Source organism: Berghia stephanieae, chromosome 5 (assembly GCF_034508935.2).
Source record: "Berghia stephanieae isolate SIO BIC M18660-M18661 chromosome 5, UCSD_Bste_1.3, whole genome shotgun sequence".
Classification (NCBI taxonomy): domain Eukaryota; kingdom Metazoa; phylum Mollusca; class Gastropoda; order Nudibranchia; family Aeolidiidae; genus Berghia; species Berghia stephanieae.
Window position 1 is genome coordinate 40,273,790 of NC_088364.1, and position 27,780 is coordinate 40,301,569.

A 27,780-nucleotide genomic window follows, 5' to 3' on the forward strand; every position below is an offset into this window, starting at 1 on the left:
ATGAAATATTGAAAATTGAAAAAAAAACAGACCTTTAGAACCACAAGACAAGGCCCATAGAATTGGCGTTTACCCTGGTTTCTGAGTGACAGTATCAATTGCCTATTTTTGAAGAGGATGATATTCTATTGCAGAACACTTTCCATCAGATTTAATAGACACAGCTACCATATAATAAGGGGTCAAGAAAAACAAACCCGGACTGAAACAGGGACTATTTTGAACAACTAAGCAATTTAAAAAATTACGTAAAATACATTTTAAAAAACCAGTAAAGGATACTATGGTACACTCATCATCTTATTATTAGTCGGAAAATGGATTTGTGTTATATGGTATTATGATTACGTTTTTAAAATTTATTTTGTGACATGCTATAATCTTTCAGGAGTGGAATCATTAGCAATTTGATCGGAGAGAAATCTGTAACACAGAGATGGGAGGTGAGAAATGATTACAGATATGTAATTTTTAAACTTCGGTTTATGTGTGTTTGTGTGTGTGAGGTAGAGAGACATACTTTATTGCTACTGTTTGATGAATGGATGCAACTAAGAGGTCATTTAAAGTTACATTGTTTGAAAATAAAATCCAGTGTTGCTGCTTTTTCTAGAACCTACCAACTGGTTTGAAAATATAAAAACTATTAAAAATTAACTTGAACCAACAACGTTAAATATTTTTAATGTGAAAAAAAAACCAAACTAATGTAAAAATTAGATTGTAAAACAATTTCTTGGTTTTGAGTATAAACTGATATTATTTATATTGTTACAAGTTTATTTTTCCATGATCCTAATAAAATATGCACAATTATATATGTTTAATCAAATAAATGTATCTTGGTTTATGCATATGTGTATACATGTGCAAGTATGGGAGCATGTGTGTGTTTGTTTGTGTGTGTGTGGATAGAGAGAGAGAGAGAGAGAGAGAGAGAGAGAGAGAGAGAGAGAGAGAGAGAGAGAGAGAGAGAGAGAGAGAGAGAGAGAGAGAGAGACTCTGACTGTGGTGACACAGTTTGTCAGAGCTTATAAAGCTGGAGTTTATGCTGATATTCTTTAGCGTTAGTGAACAGTAACACTTGCTTGTTACCCTTTGGATAGGTTGCGAGTCTATTTCAAAGTATTTTCCATCAGATCTAGCAGACTCAGCTATCCAATAACCTGTGGTTGGAAAATTGCCTCTAAATCTTCATCATCACATTGGTAATGATAGTAGATTTATCTAGCATCTTTCGACAAATCCTCAGAATCATCATCATCATCATCATCATCATCATCATTGTCATCGTCGTCGTCATTATCTTCATCATCATAGTGAAAATTCTTCTCCAATCTATTAAAATTGTTGCAAAACAAACCTTGTTCTCATTGCCACCACAACTTTTTGATTTCAGAAAGGTGAGATCAGTAACTTCCAATACTTGATGCATCTCAATACCTTAGCTGGCAGGTCATACAATGATTTAATGCAATATCCTGTGTTTCCTTGGATCATCGCCAACTATGACACTGAGGTAAATTACCATACAATTCTAGGCTTGTGTTTTATTATTTGTGTTTTAAATCTGAAAACATATTTATTATAAAAGATAATTTGGTATCAGCCTATCTGAGAAAAGTGAATTTAAGTTACAAAGTGTATCTGTAAAGTGGTAATTAGAATAGCACTGGCCAGAGGAAAATTGTCAAATGTATATTGTTTGATTTTGAAAATGATATTATTGTCCTTGTAAATCACCTCTCTGCTGTTTATTATAATAGTTTATATTTTGAATACATTTTGTAAACATTTGAATGTTTTCCTGTGCTTATGTCTGGGTGAGACTTTTAGACGATCTCAAACTAAGCATACTGATAGATTGTTCTTGGAGTTTACCTAAGCCCCCCTGTTTGATCCAGTCCCCTTTGTTTTACTTTTTCTTCTGTGTTTTTAAATTGTATGTCTAGAATTTTGTGACTATCCCATTTTCTTTTGTTTTACTGACGCTGATATGAGCTAAAAGTCGCAACATTTCGTTTTTCCTTGAATAGAAACTTATCACCTATTGTTTATTTTATATATTCTTTTCTTTACTTTTGGACCATTTTGGTCCCTTTGTTTTTTAATAGGCCTTGAAAAGAACTATCCTGATTCCTCTTTGTTTTAGGGTTTCCTTCATTTCATTTCCTTACTAGATTTTGTCTGCTCTGATGTTATGCATAGTTGATCAAATGTACGATCATAACATGTCAAATATGAAAGTTTTTAAAATGACAAATTAAAAAAAAATAATTTTTTCTTCCCCACCAAGGACCTGGATTTGACAAAAGCTGCCAATTTCAGAGATTTATCAAAACCCATGGGAGCACAGACCCCAGACAGACTGAGGCAGTTTCAGAAAAGATACAACGAGTGGGATGACCCTCAAGGTAAAAATCGTGTAACAGTGACATCAGTGGAGAATGATATATTTTATTAAAACATATCCGTGATTTATGTTAGTCGTCCTGATAGGTCTCCTAGAACAGTCCCAGATCAGTCTAGGTCTATTTTTGGAGATACTTATCAAACAGCAGTGATTAAGTGAAAGATATTCACAGCCATTTGTTTTCCAATTTGTAAGTGAAACCAGAAATCTGAATGAAATTTTTCCTTTTTGGTAGTCTAGTTGGAACACCATTACTTTTTAAAGCATATCTTTATAGATTCTTATTTTTTTAAAGCCTATACAATACTACTGTGCGGCTATGTGGTCTAGTGGTATGACACTTGCATTCGGATCAGAAGGTATTGGGTTCGAACCTTGCTCGGCGCATAGTTGAGTCCTTGGAAAAGGCTCTTTAGTCACATTCTCTCACCGTACTCAGGTGTAAAATGAGTACCTGGCCGTTAACAGCGTTGTCTCTGTCCGAAATAAATTTTAGTATTGCCTAACGGGCGCCATGTCCTGTCCTAAATGTTAAGTGTTGCTGTTGACCAGAGACCCCCTGTAAAGCGCGTTGAGCTTGTTAGTGGATATTGCACTATATAAAAGCTCAATTTAAATTAATTTTTTTTTGTGCTGTCTGATTTTGTAGAATGTACTGTGATGTAGACTAATATCATGTCCAAAGGGTAGCAAGCAATGTTGATCAATTTTTGTGAGTAGTGAAAAAGGAGGCTTTATGGTCAATATAAGACATTTAGCTTCTGACCTGTGAGTCCCTGGATTGTGTCTTGCTGTGGGTAACATAAAGTCGTCTCCTTTCTTTCATTATACTCAGGAGGTGAAAAATGAGTATCCGACTGGGAACAGCATTGTCTCTGCAAAAAATAGTGCCTTACAGGCATCTTGTCTCATCTTATATGCTTAGTGTTGATTGGTTTGGGAGACCTCATAAAGCACTTTGAGCACAATATTATGCCATATAAAAGCTCATTAAAAAGTTAAATGTCAAAGTCTTTTTCAATTTTTCCATTCTTTATTTTAGGAGAAACTCCTCCATACCATTATGGCACCCACTATTCCTCTGCTATGATTGTGGCCTCATATCTAGTCAGGATGGAACCGTTCACACAACATTTTCTCAAGTTGCAGGTTTGTTTTGATGGATTCCTGAAATGTTTCTATTTTTGTATATGTGACTTCTTGTTAAGGTCTAGGAAAATGGTAACTTTTTAATCAGCTATTCCCTCTTCAGTTTCCTTATAAAGACATGGTACAAGTAAAGAGCTCACAAAGATGTTCACAAAATTTAAACTGAAGTGAAGCATAGTAATTGCTGGAGTATAATGTTGACAAAATAGCAATATCGACCCCTCTCTCACCCTTGCAAATTATTATACACAAGTTGCATCATTCTGCATATGTTTCAATACTCGACTGTTATGCTACAATTAAGTAGACATTTATCAATTATAGAAATTAAAAATTCTGGTTGAAATTTAAAGCAATAAACAATAATTACATTATTACTCTATGATAATTCATAATTTCCGTGATACATAATGAAAACAGCTAATATGATAGACCTAAATATATGAATGCTATATGTTCTGTTTCAATTGTTTTGTCATGGAATAAATATGCAAATTCTTAGTTTAGTATAAGATCTGTGATTTAGATTAAATGCTATCTTTTAAATATACACACACAAGTTCGGACTAAAGGCCAGAGGTATGGCTTATCTCAATTTATCAAATTGATATATAAAGTGTTGCTATTGGTTCTTGGTTGTATATTTTTACATTTTTGTGCATTTGCATATATTATATATGTATACATTGTCGCCATAGATTTTCAACTTTGTGTTTATACATTTTCATGCATGCCACGTCTGTAAACGAATTTCCATTTTTTTTGGATGAATAAAGTATATTATTATTATTATTATTATTATTATTATTATTATTATTATTATTATTATTATTATTATTATTATTATTATTATTATTATTAATATATATTATTATTATTATTATTATTATTATTATTATTATTATTATTATTATTATTATTATTATTATTATTATTATTATCCGTCAAGAGATCAAATGTGCAATTAATCGAAAGGATGGAATTGCATGCTGTGAAACATATTAAATAGGCTTTTGAATTGTGTATAACCATTTTAAAGATTTTAACTCATGATTACCCATGCTGATATTTTAAAAAATATTTCAAATTAAATTTTTTATTTCTTATAAACACAGGGTGGCCATTTTGACCTTGCAGACCGAATGTTCCATAGCATCAGTGAGAACTGGGCATCTGCCTCCAAAAACAACATGGCTGATGTGAAAGAATTGATCCCAGAATTCTTCTATCTTCCAGATTTCCTGGTCAATAAAAACAAATTTGACTTAGGTAAGCTCGATTGGAGTGAAATTAATTTATATTATTTTCTTCTATTTCAATTAATCAATTGCCAGGTCTGTTGCAATCACGTCTCTCTGTCCACTCTGTCATTAGCCCTCTTCAAGAAATCAACCCATCTTTTCTCCATTCTATTTTTCCTGTCAGCACTTTTTTTTTTTCCTTTATCATCCTTTCTGTTAATGTGTCACCTGTCATACTCTCTTCACCTTGACAATAGTTGTTGTTTTTTGGGTTTTTAAAAAAATTGATTCAAGAGGATTCTTTATTTCATGATTAATAAAAAAATCCCATTGAAGGACTGTTTTTCAGCTTTTGCTCCATACCATTCTCTCTCCATACTCTATTTGGTTTCCAGCAGTTATAAGCATACAATAGATCAGACCACACTCATGTCTCATTTTAGTGTTAATGTAATATGTCTTCGTTTTTGTTTTCCATTACGCCTTCAGGGTGGAGGAACATTAGCCAACCTGGCTGGGAAATTCTTCATCAATCCAGAGCTTTGAAGTATCTCCTTTTCCCCTATCATGTGACTTTGTTGTCCCTGTTCTGGAATGAGATCATTTGGTGTTATATGGACCCTTACTGAGAGGGAAATAGTTTGATGGATGGATATTTTTTTGGAGATGATGTTTCATTCCTTGTATATCTTTTCTCCATAAATGATTGTCATTGTTAAGTTTTTTATCCACTTTTGTATCCATTTGAGTGTGTTCTATTTGGTAGAAGTCCTGTAGCAATGTTGGTGTAGATCGTTTAACTGTTTTCAGACAGGCAACAATTATGTAGTGCTCTTTCGAACTTCTGATCTCTGTTGAACTAGTCCCGTTTATTTTACATTTTTCTTAGATCTTATCTTTTTTACTACTCTACTATCTTTGTTTTCCCTGGTGCTCAAATTACTTCTTAATGTTGCAAGTGCTGTAAACCTTTGTAAATTAAATAAATTACCTTTTTGGCTGTTAAAACTAGAGCAATGAAAGATATATTTAATAGAACATACATTTTGCAGCAAAATGATAACTATACTTGTTTGATATATTATAGAAAGAATATTTTATTTTTATGCTCTTGTTATCACAGGGGCTAAACAGAACGGAGTTGCTTTAGGGGATGTTATTTTGCCTCCCTGGGCCAAAGGAGACCCCAAGGAATTTATCAGAGTACATAGACAGGTAAGTTATATAGATAGAATGAAGTTGACGTCACTCTGGTCTATGTTTTTGTTTTTTTGCCACCCACGTTTATGAGTAATTCTCACTAGACTGTATTATCTGGACTATTAACGTTTAAGGTTACACATAGTTTTGTGTGTTGGTTCGTCATACTTCCGGATGGCAATGTTATGAGCTTCTTAACTCTTTAAGATTCAACCCGACAAAAACTGATAACGGCATAATATTCATGGGCGGGGTAGTCAAGACTGGCCTCAGTAAGTAAAATCCAATCGTTGTGAAGGAAATGACAGGCCCTGTCACTGCCGCAGGGTGTTTTCAGCTTTGATTTTTATAAATTTGCCGACAGGAACGAAAATATGTTTCAGAAATCGCGATTTAAATCCTATTTTATTTGCGGGTGAAAATCATTGACATTGCACTTTGTTTGGTAAAAATCGGTAAAAAATTACGACTTTGGTGATGAAAATTGACTTTGAAGACAATTATTGTAAACTTTAAAAAATATTATGAATAATTTATAACTCCCTTATTTGTGGGTCGATTTTGTGATTTGAGGTATCAATTTTATTGTAATAAAGAGATAGGAACTTCAGAGTTATTTTTTCTGATGCGAAATTATTACTTTGTAATTTTAGCACCAAGAAAAATAGTCGGTAAATAAATTTGTTACAGCTCTTTGATAGACCGCCAGGGTCCGTTCGTGTAGAATTGTGAATCAAGCGTCTCAAAATCTTCAACCAATCACAGGCTATCTATCCAGCTGGCCGAAACAAAGACGCTTCTCCTCGTCGATGTATTACGCTATTGTTATGCAAGGAATATAACACCTTATTGAGTAGGCCTAAAAGCTAAAATCTAAAAGTAAAAAATATAATTCGGAGGAATTTGAAAGTCACATTGCTGAAATCAGCTTGAAAAAAGAAGTACATTGGTCTTTGTTTCATAAAAATCGGTTGAAAACCAACTGTTTTACGAATAAATTTGATTTTAAAAATTGCTTTTGTTTATTTTACTTTTTTTTAGCAACTTTTTTATTTATCGGCCGATTTTCTTGATTTTTATATCATTCTTTATATCTCAAAGAGACGAGATCAGTGATATACTTTGTTTGTTTCAAATGTAACTAGAACATAATTTGGCTTTTTTACCTATCGACCATGCCTGGCTAATTTATTCAACAACGTGGCGATGTGACGCAACTATTCCATGGCCGTCTTCCACTGCCTCAACGATGATTCAATTCATTGTTGACGGCTGTTGACACGGGAGCTGCCAGAACGACCAATCGTTGAAGGGTCAAGATGCTCAGTAGCCAATCGTTCTTCGGTCAAAAAACTTAAGAACTCACGAGAACAAAAGTTTGAAATTTGGTGATGGATGGACCTATGAAATCGTTTCTGGACGGAGTTTAGCCATGAGTGACCGTAGAAAACGAAAAGGCGACTACAGATATCAAAGAGTAGGCTTATATCATCAAAGGATATCTACATGATTGACATGGCCATATAGGGAACTCATTATCTACTCCCTCAAAAAGAATCTGAACACGAGAGGGTTAACTAAGCACATACTATCTATAGCATCTTGTCTACATTTATCTTCTTTTTTTTTTTACACGGGTGACATGAGTGTGGATTAGTTAGTGTTGAATGGATAAAATCAGAAATTTTGATTTTTAAAAAAAGATTGCTTATAATATCACAGTAATTCTTTCTTTGAATAAAATTTTGTGGAATTCCCCCCCCCCAACTTTTTTTTTTTTTCTTCTTTTTTTTTTTGATTGTATTTTTCTCTCTCTTTTTTAATTTTCTTTATCTTTCTTTGTTTAAAAACAAAAAGAAGCAAATCTGTGATAAGTGCAAATGCTAATGAAGCAACATCATTACTATTAGTATATTTTCATTGCATAGTCGTATAATTGGACTTTTAAGTATTATATTTCATAATCTTTTTGGCAGGCATTGGAATGCGACTACGTTAGTGCCCATCTGCATGAGTGGATTGACCTCATCTTTGGCTTCAAGCAGTGTGGACCAGCAGCTATTGATTCTGTTAACGTATTCCATCATCTGTTTTATGAGGGCAATGTGGACATTTATACCATTGACGACCCCCTGAAGAAGAATGCGACCATTGGTTTCATCAATAACTTTGGTCAGATCCCCAAACAGTTGTTCAAGAAGCCCCATCCACAAAAACGACTCAGCATTCCAATCCAGCCTGTCTTTTACCACCATGTTGATAATCTCAAACCAGTCATGCAGCCCGTCAAAGGTTCGTGTGAAAATGTTTTTATTGTTAATTGAATTTTGACAATGTTTTGGGCGAAATAAGGGTGTGTTCTATTACTAAAGCATGTCTTTCTTATGAAAGAAATTGTAAAATAATTATCAGGTTCAAGGGGCCTGTGGGCTGGAAACTATAGGTTTTTTTTAAATCTATGAATATGACACTTAAAACAATGTTGAGTACTTTCCACTGATTTGAGATTAGAACTAGCCACCCAATCACTGCTAAGTGGACAGAGAGGCCAGAAAATTTGTCCTGACATACAGATGATTTAATAGGCCATGCTGGTAAATGGATATTATAGTGGTTAAATCATACACCCTTTTATTGGGATGTCATTGATTCAAATTTTGGGAATTGATTCATGTGGCTTTGGAATTTTAAAGGCCCTGTGCTATAAAAAGTGCTCTTGCAATGTTCTTTTATTTAGAGATGCTACTTTTTAAATGATGAAAATCTGTTGGAAAAAGCGTCAGAGTAGAACTTTGAACCAGTTCCATCGGATGCTAGGCTGATGCATTACCTTTAGAGGGATCAGTTTTGTTTCTGAGTTTTTTATCTGGGAAGAAAAACTGTCATTGCTCTCTCTCCTCTTTTGTTTTAAAACTTACGTTAAAAAAAAAAAAAAATCAAATTCAACTGTGTCTGTGTATTTTGCTTCAATTCTACTAATGCAGTCCTCTATCTTTGTCTCTCCATCAGAGCTGAAGGCTGCTGTGGGTCAGATTCATACAACAGAGAAAAACATCCAGGCTGTAGAACAGAATAAAGTCCTCATCCCACCATCTCATGGACGGTATTTGGCATGGGGATTCTCTGACCTAAGTATTCGCATTGGCCCATACGAGTCTGACAAGGTGGGTCATTTATTCATCGCGGGTGGTTAGATGGGAGCATCACCCTTGAATCATATACCTATGATGTTCGCTTGGGTGTACGATCCGATAGTGATGTCGTTTCTTCTTCTCTTTACTAGCCTATCCTGCTTCTTTAGTTTGTGATTGTATTTTTGACAGGGGATATTTTTTTTTCTGTAAATCTTCTGCCTGTTTGTTCTTGGTTATTTATAATTTAGCGTATGATATCTTTAGGTTATGATTTTGATTTACATTTGTACTATTTTTGTTAGATTGCTTGTTTTTTTGTTTCAGCGGTCTCTCATATAACCTCAATTGTGTTGGAAGAGACCTAAAGCAACAAACAAAAAAAATCATTTATTCATCCATAGGATCTATGAATTTTTAAAGATTGATTGCACATCTTGTATATTGTCTGCAACTCCAAATATACACGCCCCAGATGCGGTTGCAGTCTTTTTATATAATTTAGGACACCTTCACAATTTTAGCCTGTCACCAATTATTTCCAATTCTGATCGTTCAAACTCTAGATGACATCCTACATTTTAGAAGTATTGACTAGTAATAAGACTAATTGTCACCTGTGCATATAATCGCAGAGTCAGATTGACGATACTGTCTTTTGTTTTCATGAAATGTTCAGAGAGAAGAGACAATTTTTGTCTTCTGATCCTTTTAGTTTGATTTTGGTGAAAAGGTAATTTTAAAAAATGAATTTATGATAAATTTCTTCATTTGTTTATTTATTTGGTGTGTTTAGTGTTTACATTATTATTATTATTATTGATATTATTATTATTATTATTATTATTATTATTATTATTATTATTATTATTTATTATTATTATTATTATTATTATTGTTTTGTAGCTATTTGATTTATTATTAATATATTTTTATATATATTTTTTTTATAATGAGGTTAAAAATTATAATTCCCTCTTTCATCCCAGTCGGGAAATTTGCCTTTTGAAGGGAACTAAATGGTTCAGACATCAGCTAAGTGCCTGGATGAGGTGACTTGCTCAAGGCCGCGCAGTGCAGCAGCTTTAAGTCATATCTAGGTCCTCAAATTTGGAAGTGAAGATCATGCAGCTTTACTATGCCTTTCCTTTAACACTTTGCTGTTATTGGGAAACCTTTAGTCGGAAATATATATTTTTATTCTTTAAAAAAACTATCTCAGTGCCATTATTTTATCAACTTTATTTCTGACAGGCTGTTATTGTGTTTGAGGGGCTGGACAATGGAGAAATCCTCTGTGCATCATGTCCCAATGACAAAATGTTTATTACTGCTGGCACAAGCTGTGTGAGTATATGTGTTCAATTTTCTCTTCAAAACATTTAGCTTAAAAAAATTTTTTTTTTTAATCTGGTAACTGTTAAATCTTTTCTACCAGGTGGTATGGCTGTAACTGTATGTTAAGTAAGTTCATAGTTAAGTTTTGATTTATTACATCAGTTTCCTTTGACATGATGATTTTACCAGAAAGGGCATAATATTTAATATATATACATATAATTTTAAGTGCTTACAGTCGAGTCTTATATTTTAGATGTGGCAGTACAGAATTTTACCATTAACATCAATTTCATCAATATTAGACAACAATGGATGCGAGAGCTTAAAAAAAACAAAACAACCGAAAACATAATATTAAAATATATTTAGATTTTGTTGCTGGATTAAGAAAGTTTCAGGGTAGAAATGCTCCCTGTTATGTATTTTGTCTTTTTTAAAAAGATGCATATCTCTTCATTTTTGTTTAATACTTTACATTTATTACAATCATATGATATTTCTATATCTTTTGACTATTTCTTCAGGATTATTTTTAGATATGGAAGTTGCCAGAATAATCCTTTAACATGTTGCTCTCTTTGCTCTAGATTGAGATTACACCTTTTTTTTTGTTGGTCCTGGCAGGGATCCTTAGCTAAGAGGGAGTTAGTCAAAAGTATAGTTCTTTTATTTTTGAGGGATGATATTTTTTTCTTTGTAAATCATCTCTCTGTTATGTCCATCATAGTTTTAGTTATATTTTACTTTGTAAGCATTTTAGTGTATCCTTCATAAATAGGATTCTTTGCTTGTAGGTAATGTCAATACAGGTGGAATGATGGCTTTCATGTCGAATCATCTGTTCCCTATTTGAACCAGTCCCCTTTGTCTTCCTTTTTCTTTGCTACTCTTAACTTAATCTACAACTATTCCCTATCATTTTCCTTTTTACTGGCGCTGAAATGACCTAAAAGTGTTGCAAGTGCTGTAAACCTCTAAAAACGGAAAACATACAAAAAGCATAATAATATGGTACTTATTCAAGCATAACTTCATAGATCCTCTACAGTTGTAATTGTAACATTTACTTTTCTTAAAATTCTCATGTCACCTATGTCTTGTAAAGTGCCATCGAACACGTAAGGTGAAGATTGGCAGACTATAAATTTTATCATTTATTTATTTATAAAAGGTGGTGAATGTTTGGGAATACTCTAACAAGGATCGTAAAGCCATCCTAAAACAACCTTTGTATGGCCATACCGAACCAGTCACCTGTCTGACTTCCTCTGCTGCATACAGTCTGATTGTCAGTGGTTCTAGAGATCGAACCTGCATCTTGTGGGACTTGAGTCGACTCCGATTCGTCTGCCAGTTGAGACAACACGCTGCTCCAGTGGCTGCTGTGGCTATCAATGAATTAACGGTAAATGGAAAGCAATCAATTGGCAATTAGAAGGTTTTAATTTATTGCTCATTAGATATTATTACAACAAAAGAAAGAAAAGAAAAAAAAACAACCCCCCCCCCCCCCCTCATATCCAAAAAAAAAAAAAAATCAAATAATACAATAAATGACACGTGTGCACACACCCCCCCCCCCCCCTTACACACACACACACACACATGCAACACCAGCATAAAAACTAAAGGCTATGACTTTAGAATAACATTATCTGTGTGAAAGTGTCATGTGAATGTAAATTCTTAAAGTAATATTGTTTGAATGATCAGGAGGATAAAATATTTTGGCACATATGCACTATACTGAGTCTAACTTAGTTATTGTATATGAAAAAAAAAGTAGTAGTTCGTGGGAACCAATAGGCCCATGGAGCTGGAGTTGCTATTGCGTATATATGAAAAAGAAGAGGAAAATTAGATTAATTTAGATAAGACATAAGCTCATGACAACCATAAAGAAAATGAAGCTGTAATACTTTAGCCTCATCAATTCAAAAGCTTTACTTTGAGGGTACCTGCGAGGGTAAGAGGAGCAGAGGGAGGCCAGAGAGAAGGTGGTCTAAAAAAAAATATAGCAGACTGGATGGGAACAACCACAGAGGCAGAACTCATGGCTCAGTTGAAAACCAGAAATGGGTTCCATCTGGCTGTTTGGGAGGCTACGTCCAACAAGGATCTACCTTAAAGAAGAAGAAAACTTAAAATAATAATAATAATCTTTCTTGTCCAAATTAAAGGCAATTCATGTGAGGTAAACAATGCTCAGTTTGGTTCATGGTATGAAAATCAACACGTTTACAAATACAGACACAGCCATACACGAACATACACGCTTGCACATTGTTTCTACACATGTATACAAAAGAAATGAGCGTACATATATATACACATATACATACATACATACATACATACATATCATACATACATACATACATACATACATACATATACATACATACATTTACATACATACATACATACATACATACATACATACATACATACATACATACATACATACATACATACAATACTAACATACATACATACATGCAACATACTACACCAGCATACCATCGTATATGCATGCCTACATACATACATACATACATACATACATACATACATACATACATACATACATATAGATATAAAGATATAACAATGATACTTTAAGCCTACTTGATTGGGTTTGGCCACCATATTGTTGAAAGAAATGGTTTATTATTATTTCTTATCATTCCCCTCTACCTCCGCTTTCTCCTTCTATTCCTCCTCCTCTTCCTCTTCACACCTCTTTTGCATCTCGTCATCAATATTACCATCGCCATCATCATTGACACTGCCTCTATTGTTATTTTTTGCATCTTTCTTTCTTTCTTTCTTTCTTTCTTTCTTTCTTTCTTTCTTTCTTTCTTTCTTTCTTTCTTTCTTTCTTTCTTTCTTTCTTTCTTTCTTTTTTTTTTTTTAAATTTGAAGTCTCTTCACTTTTCTAAGAGATTGTGTCATGTATGAAAGATAATACAATTTACTTTGGTCTTTCTTGTCCATTTATTTATAGGGTGACATAGCTACATGTGCCGGCACTTTCCTTCATGTATGGAATGTCAATGGGGAAGCAATTGCTAGCGTCAACACTTCCACAGGCCGCAACCAACAAATTCTTTGTGTGGCCATGTCTCAGGTAAAACATATATTGTTTGAGAAAAAAAAAGTTACAAAAAGAGTTTGTTCAGATTTAAAAAATAATCTGTTCATAAGTTCATAAGTATAGTGAAATTTTTATTTTTACAGCCATATCTAAGATAGTTGTATAATGAAATGTGTTATCATTATATTGTAAAGGTGTATTTCTGATAAAAAGTTGATGATAAGTGAGGTCAGTGTCATTATAGCGATGTTTTACTGTATTGATTTTTAAACAGAATTATAATTTTATAAAACAGCATTCAATAGAACTTTTTTTATAATTTAGATAAAACGGAATGATGCAATAGTAAATATAAACAAATAATGATCATATTTTAAATGAATGATTATTATGCTTTCAAGTCTTCATGGCTTATCAAAGTCACTAAAACTTCAAATAACTAGGGTCAAATTGTAAGTTTTCATGAGACATGTTTTTTTCTTTCATGTTTTTTTCCACAGCTGAATGAATGGGACGATCAGAATGTCATACTGACCGGAAGCACCGATGGAGTAGTCAGGGTAGGTCTTTCCTACAATATATCTTCAACTCATGTAAGGTTGATAGTGCTACTGGTAGAGTCTTCTATCACCCTACATTTTTTTAGGTGTCCTGGAATGAGATTTATTGGTTTTAGTCATGCCCTGGCTTGGTTTGTTTATATGAGTAAGGCAGTTATTTGGATGTGTGTGTGTGTGTGTGTGTGTTTGGGGAGAGATTTTTTTCTTCACTTTTTAAAATCATCATGTGAGTGACTTTTATTACGATTGGGGAATTATTATTCTTTAGTTTCACTTTTGATAGATATCTTGTGACGGCTAATGCTTAACACTTATGGTGGCCTTATGCTAGGCATAGGGGTAGATAGCTACTAATATCTACTTCAGCGAACCATTCCCATCTGTCTTAGCTGTCTTTAAACCAATGTATGTTGCAGTCACTGGGGTTTTTTTTGGTGTTTTTCACTACATATCGTACTTGTTTTTGACAATGAAATAATTTAAAGGTGTTGGGAGAACTGTTAAATTTCTAAATCTTAAATGTACAATGGCAAGATTAATGTTCATGTACATTTTTTTGGTTATCTTCCTGAGTAAATATTTGTTCAAAACTGAAACTGAGAGAAAGACATTTTGATAAAGTTTTAAAATTTGGAGAAAGAAAATTAGGATTGGGCCCTGATAGCTCAATTGATATATCACTCACCTCTCACTCACACAGACTGGGTTCCAATCAGGATGAAGTCTGTCTCCTATATTTTCTTTCTCTAACAACTCTGTGTAGCCAGAAGTGATTGGGTAGCTGGGTCTGTCAGATCTGGTGGAAGTTACTTTGTGATGGACATAAGTAATTGGTGATGTCTGTTTAAAGCAACAGAAACTAGAATTATCTCTGGTTCCATGGGCCATAATGTATCTGGAAGAGCACATTAACACAAACAGTGTGTTAAACACAAAAATATCATTCAATTTATTTGTGTTCAAGATAATGTTTTTAGTGAAGTTCTTTGGAACCAATGTCTCATTTGTAAAGAAAGTCATGCTATGTTAAGCATGGGAATACATTTTGAATACATTGTTGACACTTTGATAACTGATTTTGTGTTGTGTCCTTGTGTAAGATTCTTTACACACATTTCCCTCTTCAACTGTGGTATGAATAAGTACCCAATGAGATGGTGAGAAATGTCATAAGAATGCCAGTGTGTACATTATGATAAGGAAATTATCCCTGATGCTCTGCTTGGGGAATAAATGAACCATTGTGAAGTGCATCGAATGTGAAGGAGCTGTGTACATTCACAATAAGAATGTTCATATCTTAATTTATTCTCTTGTGTACATGTGTGTGTGTGTGTGTGTGTGTGTGTGTGTGTGTGAGAGAGAGAGAGAGAGAGAGAGAGAGAGAGAGAGAGAGAGAGAGAGAGAGAGAGAGAGAGAGAGAGAGAGAGAGGCAGACAGACAGAGTTTGTCAAGTGTGTATGTTTGAGTATGATTCGTTATTACGAAAATGGTCATTGTCATTGCCGTTTGAATGATATCATATACAACCAAATAATGTTTGCATTTCCAAGGATAATGCTATATGGTAAGTTTCAAAAATTTTTCCTTCTCAGATGTGGAGTGTAGACTATGTTCAAGTTCCGAAAGAATCTGTCTACCCCTCACTGGCATCTTCCAACCAACAAACTGCTGTTTCCACCACTAGTGACAAAGAACAGAAATCTTCAATGTCATCTTCACTAATAAGCTCTACCACAACCAGTGCCAACAACACTGTCCCTCTTAGCACCAGCACCACTGCCGCTACCTCAACAACTGCCACAACAAGTCTTCCACAAACACAGACTATGACAATGGCTAGGAGACTGTCCCAGCACAGTGATACCACCCTTCCAGTGTCCATTCGTCGTCTGTCCCGACACAACTCTTGTGACAGTTATAGTGATGGCCGACCAGCATCAGACCTTCTCAAAGAGTTCAAAGATCCCGACTACCTCTCCACAATCGAATGCGATTTAGGATCATCTGGAGAACTGGAAAGGGAGAGTCCACTTACAATGCGTCTCAGAGAAGAAGAGAGAGAGGCTGCCTGGGATAACAAGAGTGGATTTGGATCTAATCTGAGCACTCAAAGTAGTTCCAGTGATCTGTATCGACCAAAGAGTATCATTGAGGATGGGAGTGGGAATGGTGTTGGAGGAGGAATTGATGAAGGAGGGGACAGTCAAAGCCTAAATAATGATGACACTGATGGTGCTAGTTTGGGAAAAGAGAGGAAGAAAGATGATTCCATATCAGAGGTAATCCACATATTCACATAGTAAATAGTATGCCATTGTGTTCAGAACTGTCATTTGTTAAGAAAATTCTTTACCTCATTCACCCCTAATGCTGTCTATCTTGTGATGCACCCGCCTCTGTAGACAACTGACACTGATAGTATCAGTATGGATTTTTCTATTTCCCCATCTCAATTCCAATTTATTGAATTTTTTTTATTTGGAAAGATATGATTCATGATGTTTTTCTTTTATTTTGCCGTTTTCAGGTGCTAAGCAATCACAAGCTTAGTTCTGAGTTGACCCGTAGTGATTCGGGACAGTCTGACTTTGAAATTATTGGTGAAAATGATTTACAAGAAGTGAAAAAGAAGCCCAATTCCATGCAAGATGATGTGTTAAAGAAATATAAACCTATGAGCAAGAATTCACTGAGGGAAGGTAAGAAATTCTTTTTGGGTAAACAAGAAATGAAATTTAAATGGGATGTGGTTGTTGGTTTGAAATGAAAAATATTGAATCATGATAGAATGAAGAATTTCGTTTAAACCATACAGATAGTTGAATTAGTTTCGTTCTGAAATACCATGTTAAAGTGTTTTTAATTTAATAATTTTGTATTGTTTTTATTTTTGTTTCATTTTTATTCAAAAGTAAAGAAAATAGCTGTTGTAACACCATAAACAATTTATGAATGCATTTAATACTTTTGGAAATAGTTTTTATTGATGTTATGTGTAAATCATTATTTGATAATAAATTCTCCCATCACAATAGGTTTCTGTTGGCAAAGGCAACTTGTGTTTCGCAGCAAGCTGACCATGCACACAGCATTTGAACGAAAAGATAACAAGGAACCCGCTTCCATCACTTCCATTGCCATGTCAAAGTATGGTTGCTCTTTTGTTTGTCATTGGATACTATTTATTTGTCATTCATGTGGTTTCATGTCATACTTGGTGACTGGTTTGACGCCAATAAATCATAAAAAATCTTAAATACTGAAGCTATAAACATTGGACTTAACCAAAATGTAGACCAATTCTCGGCATGATTGCATTCAAAACTATATGAATTGTCAAGATAAAATGCTCCAAATATTGCCTTCCATAATCAGTGATTTTTCTGAGCGGTCAAATAAAATTGGCAAACAAAATTGTGGTTTTAGGGGAAATTTTTTTCTTTTTTTTTTAGAACAATAGCTAATTTCTATTGGTTAACTGACAGCTTGTTGAACTTAGGGTATTTTGATTCTGTTGAATATCAATAAAAAAAACACAAAAAAACTGAGGTTTGATGGCTTGAAAGGAAGCGCATTTTAAGCCATTTATTAACTTTTTTATAACCATAATTATCAATTTTTAAATTGAATTTGAGATAGTAAAGATTGTCATCCACTCCAAGTTTTGTTTTCGCTATCTGGGGAGTGAAGATTTTTTGAGAAATGTATTGTTGATGAAGCTTTTTAAAAAAAAAACATTCAAAAACAAGAAAGACTGGGGAATGAAAACATTTCACACCAACTGCTAGTAGATAGCAGCTATTTGTACACCTAAGGGTCCGATAAACACAATAATTAAGGCTTTGCTTTTTCTCCATTTTGCCTTTTTTTTCAGAGTTCATAAAAGTTAACTCATAAAAATCCAAATTCAGTACTGTAACTCTTCTCTTAAAGAAAGGTAGCTATAAAATAAAAGTCAAGTTATGCTTTAATTTTGCTTTATATTTCCTTCTGATGCATTCATTTTCATGCTTTCACTACACCCACCCAAGGGACCACAAAGGAGTATTTGTCGGTGATGTCAAAGGTCGTATCTGGAGCTGGACAGTTACTAGTCAACCAGGTCGGGTTGCAGACCACTGGGTCAAAGATGATGGTGCTGAGGCCTGCCCTACTTGTGGAGTCAAGTTCTCATTCTCAGAACGAAAACATCACTGCCGGAATTGTGGACATGTCTTCTGTTCTAAGTCAGTTTTTTAAAGATAGTTTTTTAATTTCCCCCGATTTTTTCTTCTTGGATTAAAAAATTATGTAAAATAAAATAAAACATGTTATACAACATCTTGAACGCAATATAAATGTTAAGTTGAGGTCAGTTGAACATTACATGTTGTAATAGCTTTATATTCTTAAGTAAGGCTTGTAATGCTTTTTAGATAAGTATTAATATAAGATGAACTTTATTTATCCATTTCTGGAAATTTACAGTGGGTATTGCCATAGACTCATGCATTTCTGAAAATAATTAAGCAAATAAATAATAAGAAGGAAATGCAATTACAAACGCAACAAAAAGCCTAACAAAACTAAACACAGAAAAAGAATATCTCATACCTCCCAAATTTTCTCTCTTTCTCCCCCCCCCTCTCTCTCTCTCTCTCTCTCTCTCTCTCTCTCTCTCTCTCTCTCTCTCTCTCTCTCTCTCTCTCTCTCTCTCTCTCTCTCTCTCTTTTTTTTTTTTTTTCTCTCTCCCTCTCACTCTCTCTCTTTCATTTACTCACTCCTTCACACACACACACACACACATACACACTCACTCATACAGACAAGCAAACAAATGTTCTTCTTCTCTCGTATCACGCTAATTTCGTACCTTTTTTATTCTCTATAATTACGTATAATATATTCACACCCACTGTTCACCCATCGACACTGTCCTTGATCTCCATCTTAATGCCACCTCAAGAAAGTCTCCTTGATGTAGAGGGTACAAAGGAATTTTAAAAACGTTATGTTCTGGATCACCCTGCCTGATCTACCTGACGTTTAATTTTCTAAAAATAGAGGATGTTGCTTATCTTTCAAGGTGTTCAAAAAAATTTTTTATAGGAATATTCTTCATAGAGGGTATTTTGTGTAGGCAGGGTGGACTGCACAATGCTTTTGGCTCTTCTTACATTTTTATCTATTCTTTCTCTATCCCCAGCAGTGATGGCCCCACCCCACCAACCCATTCCAAATGTTTTAACACTGAACTATTGACAAATAGAACATATTAAGTATTTCTTTTGTAACATGAAAATTTAGTTTTCTAAGGGAAAATAATCTAGAACTAAGTTTTGAACAAATATTATTTACATGCGAATGCCAGTTCAGCTTTTTGTCAATGGTAAATCTAGATATTAAAAGGTATCAACAATTTCTACAAATTGATTCTCAATTCTTAGTGGCACTATGTGAGTTTTGTTTAGTCAAAAATCAGTTATCATCTCTCTTGTTTTTTTGAACATTAAGTAATAAAAATAAAAACTTATCCTTACACCGGTTTACAAATTTTGCCACCTCCTCAAGCAGGCAGACTCTGAGTCACGAATAAAACCCTGAATAACTGAATCGTCTGCAAACTTAAGTTTTGTATTTATTATCATAGTAAGCCCTGTAGTCATTTGTGTAGAGGATATAGAGGGTTTGTGACAGAACACAACCTTGAGGGGATCCCTTGTTTAATGTCCTTACACATATTATATCCAACTTCTCAGTAGGTGCAATATGATGGATATTGTGAAAGTGCTAGTATAAAAACGTGCAACTCCTGCTGTATGAATTTTAACTCTAAATGGCTTGCTGGGAGAAAAATAAAATATTATTGAAGGGCATTGCAGATTAGGAACGAGTAAAAAAGTGCTGCTTTAAATGGTAGAGGATTTCAATTCAGCGCTGAGAACCGAAACTTTTACCAAACCACAACCATATTACATATTCTTTTTGTCATTGTTTGCTCTGTGGAATGAAAGTCAGTGCACATGAATATAAGCTACTGTTGAGTCAGTATAATGACTGCATAACTACAAACAAAATGGGTAATGCAATGAGCAATTGTCCAATATTCCATTACTGTCCTGTGTGGGAAATATTGTGTCGTGAGTAAAATCATGGAACTATCGCATTTTTTTTCCAATTTTATATCATATTTGCAATATAAAATATCCAAAATCTATCAATATCTAAAAACTAAAATAATATCTAGAGCGACATAGTAACTATGAATACTAAGAGACCAATCGGCCTGCACGGATTGAGCTGCACACAAACCTACTCCTCCTAAACTATCATGTCGCATAGTCAGGAAGGGCAAAAAAAAAAAAATTTAAATGGGGGAAATAAAGTATTTGGTTTGTATTACAGAAGGGCTTTATTTTTTATTTTTGGGTGTGAATGTGGTATGGAAGTGCTGTTGTGATCTTAATGTGACAGCGAGGCTCAGCGGTGTGGTCTTTGCTTCATACCCGAAAGGTACCGGGTTTGATTACCCGTCGTGTTGTGTGGCCTTGAGCAAGTCACCTAGCCTGAGCTCACTTTGTGGTGCTGCACTGCGGCTGAAGCCTGGGTTATTCCAGTTTTCTTTGGGATGAATAAAGGGAATTTATTTATTATTAACTATTTTAAACAATTTGTAGTAAATATATATGATTAATGCCATATCTTTAAAAGCGATTTTTTGTGTTTTTTAATTTTTGACCCCTTTCTTTCAAATGTGAATAACTTCGACCCTAATTAAGATAAGTACAAAATTCAAACTGTATTTTGTTCAGAAATGGTGTCTCTTTTCGAATAAGTGGTAATATCTTATTCAAGTTTTTCCGACACAGGTTTTGCCAGAAACCACACATTTATTTATTTATTTATTTTTTATTATTATTATTATTATTTTTTTTAATTTTATTTTTTTCCCCTTCATTCATTCATTCATTCATTCATTCATTCATTCATTCATTCATTCATTTATTTATTTAGTCATAAATGTATTCATTTAATGATATTTAAAGATAGACATATACTGTGTCTTCTATCCCCTTATATCTGTTTTCCAACATGCTTTCCGTCTTTGTCTTGGAATGAGATTACTTGGTTTTGTCCTGGTCCTGGCCAGATCCCCTGGCTAAGAGGGAAACAGTCGAATGTATAGTTTTGGGAGATGATATTTTTTTCATTGTAAATCATCTCTCTGTTATGCACTGTATTATGCTTTTTTTATATTATATATGATTTGTAAAATATTTGAGTGTGTTCCTCTTTGCGGGGACCTGTGCTTGTGTCTGGATGAGACTTTTAGTGATCTCAAACTAAATACTTTGATAGAGTGCTTTTGGAATCTACACCTGTTTCTTATTTGAACCAATTCCCCTTTGTCTTCCCTTTTCTTGGATGCTTTATTGTAATTCTAGAACTTTTTACTATCCCATTTTCTTCCTTTTTACTGGCGCTGATATGACCTTAATGTGTTGCAAGCGCCGTAAAAACCTTAAAAACAAAAACAAACATTATATTGTTATAATAACCAGCCATCTTTTGATTCGTTTTTTTACCAGATGTAGCTGCTTTGAAACAGAGATCCGTCGTCTCCGTATCATGAAACCAGTGCGTGTGTGTCAAGCATGTTACAACATATTGAAAGTCCAACAATCAGAAAACTCAAACACCTTTACCAAGTCTTGATGAAACTCATACCCCCAACAGAGAGCATTCAATTGAAAATGAGAGTAACTTTACTTAGTAAAAGTGAATCTTCTACTCTTCATAGTTTTTATTTGGACTTAATCCATTTTCCTTTACCGTAACTTTCAATTGAAAGGATCAGTTCAAATGATTGGAAAGACTGTATGGTTAGATTAAACAAATTATACAACTTGTGTTTCCATGCAGAGATTTTTAAAAGAAGCAGTCATTCTGAGATTTGAGCTTTCTTATTGCTTTCATATAAACGACATTGTGATCAAAAGTAATTTATACATTTATATATATATATTTTTTTTTTTTTTAATTTTTTTTTTGGCTTCCCTACTTGAATCATGTTGGAAGGAATTGGAAACTCAGTGGATGTCACTAACAGTATTAAATCATTTCAGCTGTGTTTTTTTGGGGGGGGTCAGGTTTTTTTTCGGTCTTCGTATACAATTATTTGAGCTTTTATTTTCGGTCTTCACAGCTTACTCTTCTATATTGTTTGAATTGTCTGCTTGAATTATGTATGATATGTGATATTTTTAATTTTGTCTCAAGCTTAATATGAAACTGTAGATAGATTTTAGTGTATATAATATTGTGAATACAAAATTGGAGTGTTGTATAAATATAAAGAAGATGAAGCTGGGTAAACACCTTTGTTATATAGAAGAATGGCCAGAATTTATGATGATTAAGGTGTGTGTACATGTATGTATATGTGTGTGTATGTTTGTGTCTTCTAATTCTCATTAAGCATTTTTAAACTGTCAGATTGTCTTGAGTGGAAATTGTAAATATCTTGCACATTGTATAATAACTTAAATTGATGATAACTCAACTATCCAAATAGAAACTTAGCATATTCGGAGTTAAAAACTTTGTGATTTTTTTTTTTTTTATTATCTTAATTGTTTTGAAGATTACGAACAGACTAATGTAACTTATCTTTGTATATATATATCTTTTTTTAAAATGTACAGTTCCACAAAACTCATAAGCTTTGTATTATGCCAATTTCTTATTGCTTTAATTCAGACAAATCACTATGTGTTATTTTCATGTAGACAAAAAATTCATGCCAAATGGTAATAATCATTTGTTAAGATCGTCTATTCAGACACTCTTGGGACCTACACCACCATCTACTGAGAAAACAATTTTTTTTTAAATGGCCAAGAAACGTTTACCTTATATATTGGTGGACTAAGATGACACCCCAGATTGTCAAATAAAACATTTGTAGTTATATGAAGTAAAAGTCAGCGTTTAATGACTGGGTGAGGTTCATGATCTCCTATAATGGGCAGGGAGATCACTTACCGTGTCTTCTATACCCCTACATCTGTTATCCAACATGCTTTCTGTCTTTGTCTTGGATTAAGATTACTGGGTTTTGTCCTATCCCTTGTCCGAGTCCTTGACTAGCAGGGAAACAATCAAATGTACTTTTCCCTGATCAGGGTCCTTGATGGGTAGGGAAATAGTCAAATGTGTTATAGTTTGATAATTTTTTCTTTTCGTTGTAAATCATCTCTCTGTTATGTATTGTTCTCTTTGTTATTTTTAATGTATAATATAAGCATGTGAGTATGTTCCTCTTAGTTGGATCTTGTGCCTGTGTCTGGATGAGACTTTTAGGTGATCTCAAACTAAGTACACTGATGGTGTGCTCTTGGAATCTACATTTGTTCCCTATTTGTATCATTCCCTTTGTCTTACTTTTCTTGTGTGCTTTTAATTGTAAACCTAGAATTCTTTTTTCTATCCCATTTTCTTCCCTTTTACTGCCGCTGAAATGACCTAAATGTTGGAAGCACTGTAAAACCCTTAACAACAAACAAAGTGTAATGAGCACATATGCCATAGTGCATTTGAGATGGTAATTCAGTGTGCCATATAGTATCTGGCATCCATCCAGGTGAAAACATTGATGTTGGCAGATGACTTTCAATGGCATTGCTGAAGTGGAAAAAAAGGAAAAAGCTAAAGTTTTTAAAGACTGTGTTAAAAACAAGGTCAGTCTTATGATTCATTATGTAAGTCAAGCTTATAATTTTTGTTGGACAATCTGATCCTAAAAATTATAACAATATTTTGGAAGAGTTAGGAGAGAGTTGAGTCTTTTATTGCCCTAGTTTGAATATTTAAGTCAACCCTTCTGAATGCTCAACGACAAGTTTTTAATGCTACGATTGGTTGGTCTAACACAATAAAATGAGTACATGAATCTTGAAGAAAAATATTTTTGCCCATGAATTGTACTACTTCCATTTTCATCACCATAGTAATGATTGTTTTTGTCACTCTCTCTATGATATGTAACATTTTATTGAGCTTGATAAAGCTTAACTGTTGTTTTTATTATCAAGGTGAATAATTTGGAGAGTGTCACAATGTGTGGTGTGAGGTTTTAACATTTTAACATTTATTTTATTACTCCTGACGTATAATTCATATAAGAAAGTTGGAAATAGCCAATATCTTTTGGAGTTTTATTATGATTTTAACAAGCAATTATGATTTCTGCTTGATGCTTTGGGATGTATGAAAAAATCTGACTCTATTGACCTCTGGTTTTAAAAGATTACGTTTTTTTTTAGTTAACCCTGACATGAACAACCTGTTTAAAAAAAAAAAAGATTTGTCTGTATATGTTGTGTGTGTGTGTGTGTGTGATTTTATGTGTGCGTGTTTGCATGCATTTGTGTTTCTGATAATCCAATCACTCAAAATTGATTTTATCGTATATTTTCACATAGTTAAGCTTCTGTATGCTTGTGACAAAAAAATATGCTTAGTTACATTCCATTGACTAATGACCATTAAATGCTTAGGGGACTAACTTATCATGGCTTTAAATGTCCAATTCCTCATGTCGCAGCACCTTGATATATCAATATGATAATAGCATGTTTATCTTTCATTTATTTTTATAAAATGCCCCAATTATTAATATTGTATACTTTTTGGGTTTTTGTTTTTTTTTGTTTATTTTTTTGTTTGTTTGTTTTTTTTTTTTGTTGGGGGGGGGGGGGGTCTTTATTATTGCCCTCCATTTAGTGTGCATTTGTGTGTCTAGGATAGGAAGAAGCTGTAAATGGCTACTTGTTTCCATTACTCCAATTTAGTATGATAGCTATAGTAGTCAATGAAACCTAAGCCCTCAAACCAAGACAAAATGGTGATTAGTGCAAGATAGATTTTTTAAAATGTCCTCATGAATAGTGTTCTATGTATAAGATGGAAGGGTAATTTTAAGTGGCAGTTTATCATTCGCTTTAATACAGTTATTTAGATAGTTATCATCTTTGAAAAAAAAGCTTTCTGATTCAAATGCTATTTGAATATTTAGCCCCCCCCCCCCAAAAAAAAGGTGCTTTGTATGCTCAGAAATCAAGTCTTATGTTATGTGTATGAAATATTGAAAAAGACAGCAGCTAAATACTGTTTAGTGAAGAGAAACAGGCGCATTGGGTTGCTGAGTCACATATACTTAGTACCAGGGTAAAGTTTTCTATGTCATTTCCCTGTTTGTCGCCCAAAGTCTCTCATTACGCCAGCCAAAACAATTTGTAATTGTTTTTTATTTTGGTTTTTATTTTTGTTTGTTGCTTGTTTTTGGTCTGTTTGTTTTCTTTATTTTTTGTTTTAACCAACTTTTGCTTATTATGTTGTTTGTCAATATTGTAAAAATATTATTTAACCTGGAATGATATTCCTATGCCGTCTATGTAGTTACTCATATCTACATTTCCATGATATACTGAAAGAAAAACAAACAATATTGCAATTTTGAATCTGAAATAACGTCTTTCATTTATAATAAAGTTTTGATCCAATTTGAATTAAGGAGTCCATTTATTTATGAACTGATTTTTACCACTGTAAGGAAATGTTTCCAATTCGTATTTATGTAAAATGTCATAATCTTTTTATATTCTTTCATATTATTTTGGTGCCAAATGTCCAAGAGGATTTCTAATGGTGGTTAAAAAACAATGGGTATGATTTCAATTTTATTTTCCACTTTATTTCATATATTGCAAATGATAAAACTTTTATTATTGCGTTATCTTAATTATATATGAAAAATCTGGTGCTTAAAATTATTTGTTTGGGGTTTTTTTTTTTTTTTTTTTGTTTGTTTTGAATTGCTCCTGATTTCTTTTCTTTTTTTAAAAAACAAGAATTTAATGACTGTAGTTCAATTTGTTCTTAGTTGGGAAACCAAGAGTCTTTAGACACTTATCAGTTTGGTTTCATTAAGTTGATAATTTTTCTTTTCTTTTTTAAAAAAACAATTTAATGACTGTAGTTCAATTTGTTCTTAGTTGGGAAACCAAGAGTCTTTAGACACTTATCAGTTTGGTTTCATTAAGTTGATAATTTTTCTTTTCTTTTTTTTTCACGAAGTTTTCTTTACCCATTTGTCTCATTTTACATCATCCGTGGTTACATAATAGTCCAATTGGTGAAAGCTTTAACAAACCGAGTGTTTATTTTAAATATTGTGTATTTAATTATTGATGTCAAATCTACAACACCTGAAGATACTTATCCTAAATGAAAGTTACAGTTTTTAAAATATTTTAGATATTGTACATGTAAATATTTTTATCCATTCATGCAAAACAAAATAAAAACATTGATCTTTTTCAAGGTTGATGGAGTCTTGGTTAAGGTTATGATATTATGTCTCATACTGGTTACGGTCAATCTTAGAATACCTGATGTAATGGACTGAAAACGATTGAGATAATCAGTATAGGAGAACATGACAAAGGGTCCGTTACATTAAGTTAAAAGACAAAAAGACATCAATTGTGAGTAATTTGAAGATTATAGAATAATATCTCCCATAATGGGCAGGGAGGTACATGCTGTGTCTTCTATCCCGCCATACCCGTTTTCCAATTGTTTCCTGTCATTGTCTTGGAATGAGATTGCTTAGTTTTGTCCTGACCCTTGCCGGAGTTCCTTGGCTGGGAGGGAAACAGTTGAATGTACATCTCTCTGTTATGCATTGTATTGTGTTTAGTTTACATATTATATTATATGATTTGTAAACATTTGAGTGTATTCCTCTTAGTTGGGACCTGTGCTTGTGTCTGGATAAGACTTTTAGGTGACCTCAAACTAAGTACTTTGACGGTGTGCTCTTGGAATCTACATCTGTTCCCTATTTGAACCAGTTCCCCTTTGTCTCACCTTTTCTTTGGTGCTTTAATGTAATTCTCAAATTTTTTACTATCCCATTTTCTTCCTTTTTACTGGCGCTGATATGATCCTAATGTGTTGCAAGCGCCGTAAAACCCTTAAAAACAAAAACAAAACAATAGAATAATATTGAATGTAGTTTCTCTGTATTAAACAATGACAAATGTCAAAAAAAAAATAACAAGAAAGCCACCATAGACTATCATCGAAAAGATAACAGGATTAGCTTTTCACTAGTTTAAAAGACCAAAAGTGGACAAAGTTGATACTTTTTCGATACCGTGAGAAGCTATTCTAGCCATTCTTTTAGTTCCAGACCTTCAATTTTAGGGTCATATTTCGTTCTTAAATTAGAAAAAGAAAAGATGAAAACTGAATTCTTTAATAGTTTTATTATTATTATTACAAGGGCGGGGTGATATATAAGTACTGTTTGCCCATAAATCAAAACATACTTTATGTACAATCATGAAATTCCACACACGTACACTCAAACCATACTTCTACACACATGTGCAAAAACTAATTAATGTGACGTCATTTGTGTTCATAATTAAGTGATGTCGCAACCTTACTAAGACAATGCAGTTGAGAAAATTGGTCCCAAGACAGCTAACTTCAGAAATGAAGAAAGCGCAGAGACAAGACATTTTTACCCAACATTTGAATTGATATGACTTGGTGGGGTTCCTGACCTCCCATAGTGGGCAGGGAGGCACTTACT

General features: G+C 33.4%; 1 protein-coding gene across 2 annotated transcripts in view; it reads left to right on the plus strand.

Moving 5' to 3' along the window:
• LOC144972914 (WD repeat and FYVE domain-containing protein 3-like) overlaps positions 1–22,113 on the plus strand; it is a 92,920-nt gene extending 70,807 nt beyond the window's left edge. For both annotated transcript variants that reach the window (XM_078914717.1, XM_078914718.1), the window contains 17 exons: positions 389–443; positions 1,400–1,519; positions 2,297–2,414; positions 3,456–3,562; positions 4,678–4,831; positions 5,927–6,018; positions 7,980–8,295; positions 9,013–9,167; positions 10,389–10,481; positions 11,647–11,880; positions 13,483–13,605; positions 14,073–14,132; positions 15,728–16,414; positions 16,663–16,834; positions 17,171–17,282; positions 18,167–18,361; positions 21,704–22,113. In XM_078914717.1, coding sequence (XP_078770843.1) covers positions 389–443; positions 1,400–1,519; positions 2,297–2,414; positions 3,456–3,562; positions 4,678–4,831; positions 5,927–6,018; positions 7,980–8,295; positions 9,013–9,167; positions 10,389–10,481; positions 11,647–11,880; positions 13,483–13,605; positions 14,073–14,132; positions 15,728–16,414; positions 16,663–16,834; positions 17,171–17,282; positions 18,167–18,361; positions 21,704–21,830 — 2,920 coding nt within the window. In that variant the 3' untranslated portion in view covers positions 21,831–22,113. The remainder of the gene's footprint in view (positions 1–388; positions 444–1,399; positions 1,520–2,296; positions 2,415–3,455; positions 3,563–4,677; positions 4,832–5,926; positions 6,019–7,979; positions 8,296–9,012; positions 9,168–10,388; positions 10,482–11,646; positions 11,881–13,482; positions 13,606–14,072; positions 14,133–15,727; positions 16,415–16,662; positions 16,835–17,170; positions 17,283–18,166; positions 18,362–21,703) is intronic.
• The last annotated feature ends 5,667 nt before the right edge of the window (positions 22,114–27,780 follow it).